Source organism: Aulonocara stuartgranti, assembly GCF_965226115.1.
Source record: "Aulonocara stuartgranti genome assembly, chromosome: 9".
Taxonomy (NCBI): Eukaryota; Metazoa; Chordata; class Actinopteri; order Cichliformes; family Cichlidae; genus Aulonocara; species Aulonocara stuartgranti.
In genome coordinates this window covers 23,176,388-23,179,546 of record NC_138960.1, presented here as the reverse complement: position 1 = coordinate 23,179,546, position 3,159 = coordinate 23,176,388, and the positions used below count along the sequence as shown (strand labels likewise).

At 42.8% G+C, this 3,159-nt stretch overlaps 1 protein-coding gene across 1 annotated transcript; it reads right to left on the bottom strand.

The window, feature by feature from the left end:
* mnx1 (motor neuron and pancreas homeobox 1) lies at positions 1–2,852 on the bottom strand. Its single transcript, XM_082545495.1, has 3 exons — positions 2,282–2,852; positions 1,452–1,612; positions 1–833 (listed from the first exon to the last, which is right to left on the bottom strand). Exons 1-3 carry the CDS (start codon positions 2,775–2,777, stop codon positions 546–548), a joined length of 945 nt encoding a protein of 314 aa, XP_082401621.1. The 5' UTR covers positions 2,778–2,852; the 3' UTR covers positions 1–545.
* Between the last annotated feature and the right edge of the window lie 307 nt (positions 2,853–3,159).

Genomic DNA, 3,159 nt, shown 5'->3' with positions numbered 1-3,159 from the left:
CAAGACGCTAAACAATAATTTAGCATGCAGATGTATTATAAGTAAGATGTATTATATGTACGTTTTATAAATACAGATAGAAAAATAAACATAACATTTTTCCAGTGTGATATGGCACCGAGGAAGTAAAACATCACAAAGAACAAAAATAAAAGAGCCACTATTAAGTGTAAGGGATATAGGATAGGATATAATTGAAAGATTATTGCTGATAAACTAACCATCACAGCAGGTGGATATTGCAAAATCCTGAGCCAGTTTACAGCGTTTGCATATAACCATGCAATAGGCTACGTCACAGTTTTACCTATAGCCGGGTGCTGCACGATATAAACCGCAAATCTTCTGCTTTATTGCTTGTTTATGACACGAGGGTCTAATCTTGACCTACATTTTATTATTTTCATAACAAAAACAAAAATCTCCACAATTCCAAGTAGGTGATTAGAGGTTGGATTACATGCATCTAACTGCATTTTACAGCGAAAGCCCCCCCAGAGTCACTAGAAATGGAAAACGCTGCCTTCGCCCTTTTGCTCCAAGCTTCAAGGCTGCGGACTTATGTCACTGTTGTGATTCCTCTCGTCGTCCGAAGAGCAGTCTGACGAGTTGTACAGGAAATTTTCGCCTTCGTCGTCGTCACTGTCCCTGAAATCTCTTATTCTGCCATTTTTTGAGTCCGTCTTGCTGTGATAATCCGACTGTTCGAGTCCGTCTGATTTCTCTTGGCCGCCCTTGGAACCTTTCTGCTTCTCGGCCTCCTGGGCGGCCTGCTCTTTTGCCTTCTTGCTTCTCTTCCACTTCATGCGTCTGTTCTGGAACCAGATTTTAACCTGGAAAAGGGCAGAATAAACGATTTAAACTGGTGTGAAGGAAACTTGGGCAACAAATCGTCAACTTCTCCCTATCCTTTAATTTTCTACCACACTCAATGTGCAATATTAGCCTATGCATGAACTCATAAAATTCTCCAAAAATACTAAAAATAGCACAGGAATGAAGGTGCTATCGGCGCGTAAAAGTCACCCGTGCGCCTGACATTGACCTTTTGGGTATTGCAGTCATCCTTCCGCCTGAAATGTAATGCAGTGTTTCAAAATATCTGTAGAATATAGTAAAATCAGCTTTAATCGATATATATATATAAAAAAAATTTAAGTTAAAAGATTTTTTTAAAGCCGAATTTCCATTCTGAGAGTTTAGAAACACCAGTTGAAAAATTAAGTTATCATAACTTAAAGTTATCATTCATATACATGCTAGAAAATATTTTTTCATATCAAATACTAAACACAAACTCTTTCAATCATTCTGCAAAATTCTAGTTTATATATATATATATATATATATATATATATATATATATATATATATATATGTGTGTGTGTGTGTGTGTGTGTGTGTGTGTGTGTGTGTGTGTGTGTGTGTGCTGTCGTGCAGTCATGTTTTACCTGAGTTTCTGTCAGCATGAGGGAGGTGGCCACTTCAAAGCGCTTTGGTCTTGACAGGTACTTATTCAATTTGAACTGATGCTCCAGTTCCAGCAGCTGCTGACTCGTGAATGCAGTTCTTGGTCTTCGGCACTTTCCAAGTAAGTTGGACTGCGCCTGAGCTGCATGAATATATATATTTAAAAAAAGAAGAAGTCAGCTTTCACACATTCAGCAATTTCTGTCATGCATTTTATGTAAAGAAAGCCATCATATTCAAATATTCACAATCATCACATTAAAACTGCTTGTGTTGTAGAGGATACTTTGAAAAGAAAAAGAGGAGTCGGCAGTATAGGCTATTTATTATGCGTCCTTGTTCTCTCAAACAGCAAGCTTGTCTCGCCATCAATACATCCACAGACAAGCTATTTGCCACCCAGTTTTGAGCAAATCTGTTAAAACGAGCAGAAACAAAAAGGCAGTATCTGGTGAGCAAATAGCATGTCGACTGTGGGTTTCACACTCCTCTGCCACTTTCCCACTGTCCATTATCTGTCCATTTTAGTTCCTCTATGAAAAAGCATCAGTGTGTCACGCACAGTTCCCTTCAGACGATAATATCTGATAGAAATTGTGCACCAGAAATTCCCAAATCGAACTTTTTTTCCAAGTTAAATCACAGTTTATGGGCATCTAGGCCAGCATTATTTTTACTCTTCAAGATATTCTGTTAAACAAGATATAAAGCAGACTACACCACAACCAAGGGCTGAATAATATTTTGGGGTTTTACTCAAAGTGAGGGATTTGAAATTGCCAAAATATTGTGTCATGAAACTGCTACTCACAATTAAAGTCAGACATTTTGGGGAGCATCATCCCGGCCGTGGAGACCCGGAGCCAGTGGTCCAGCTGGAAGGTGCTGGCTGTCAGTTTAATGGGATCGCTGGTGTGGTGGTGATGAGAGCCGTGTGGATAGGAGTAGGACAGGGCAGGGTGTTGGCCTGCAAGCGCAGCAGCCGAGTAGGTGTACATGGGATGACCGTAGAGAGCCTGTGCTGGAATCCCTGCCGTGCTCTGCGGATGTAATCCAACCATGCTGTGCGGGCTGTTGAGGAAACCCGGTTTGGGAATCAACCCGCAGGTGGGAATCCTCGGCGGAGACGGCGTGTCGGCGCGTAAAGAATCGGCACTGGTGGTCAGCTCCGCGGCTGCCACACTTCCAGACGATGGGATGGAGGAGGAGGAAGACAGGGAAGTGACAAGCGCCAGCGGCGAGGTCTGCGCCTTGGGTGTATCGACTGCTAAAAGCGCGTCAATGCGAAAGTTTTTGGATTTCTCCATCGGTGACCCGGTGCGCGTCCTTCTCGCCACTGCTGCTCAGACTGAAGGAGAAGCCACAGCCGTTTCCCCACCTCTCTAAAGTTATGATGGGATCCGGAGTGTGTGAGAGGAACTCCGTGTCACACTTAATTCCTGTCAGAAGGAGGCGATTGGTGCAGCCCTCTGGCAGGGGGCTGTCCGAAGCGTCACTGCGCACCCAACAAAGCCTCCCTGCTGTAAGCACGGCGCTGGCAGAGTTACTGTTTCCATAAAATATTGCCATTACTGAGGGAAAAAACGATGCAGACAGAAATATTTTTCTGTTTTTGGTCAGCTGGATGCTAATTTTGCTTATATGCGCAATTCTTCAGCAGCAGGTTTAGGCTGGCATGTTTCCAGTGTG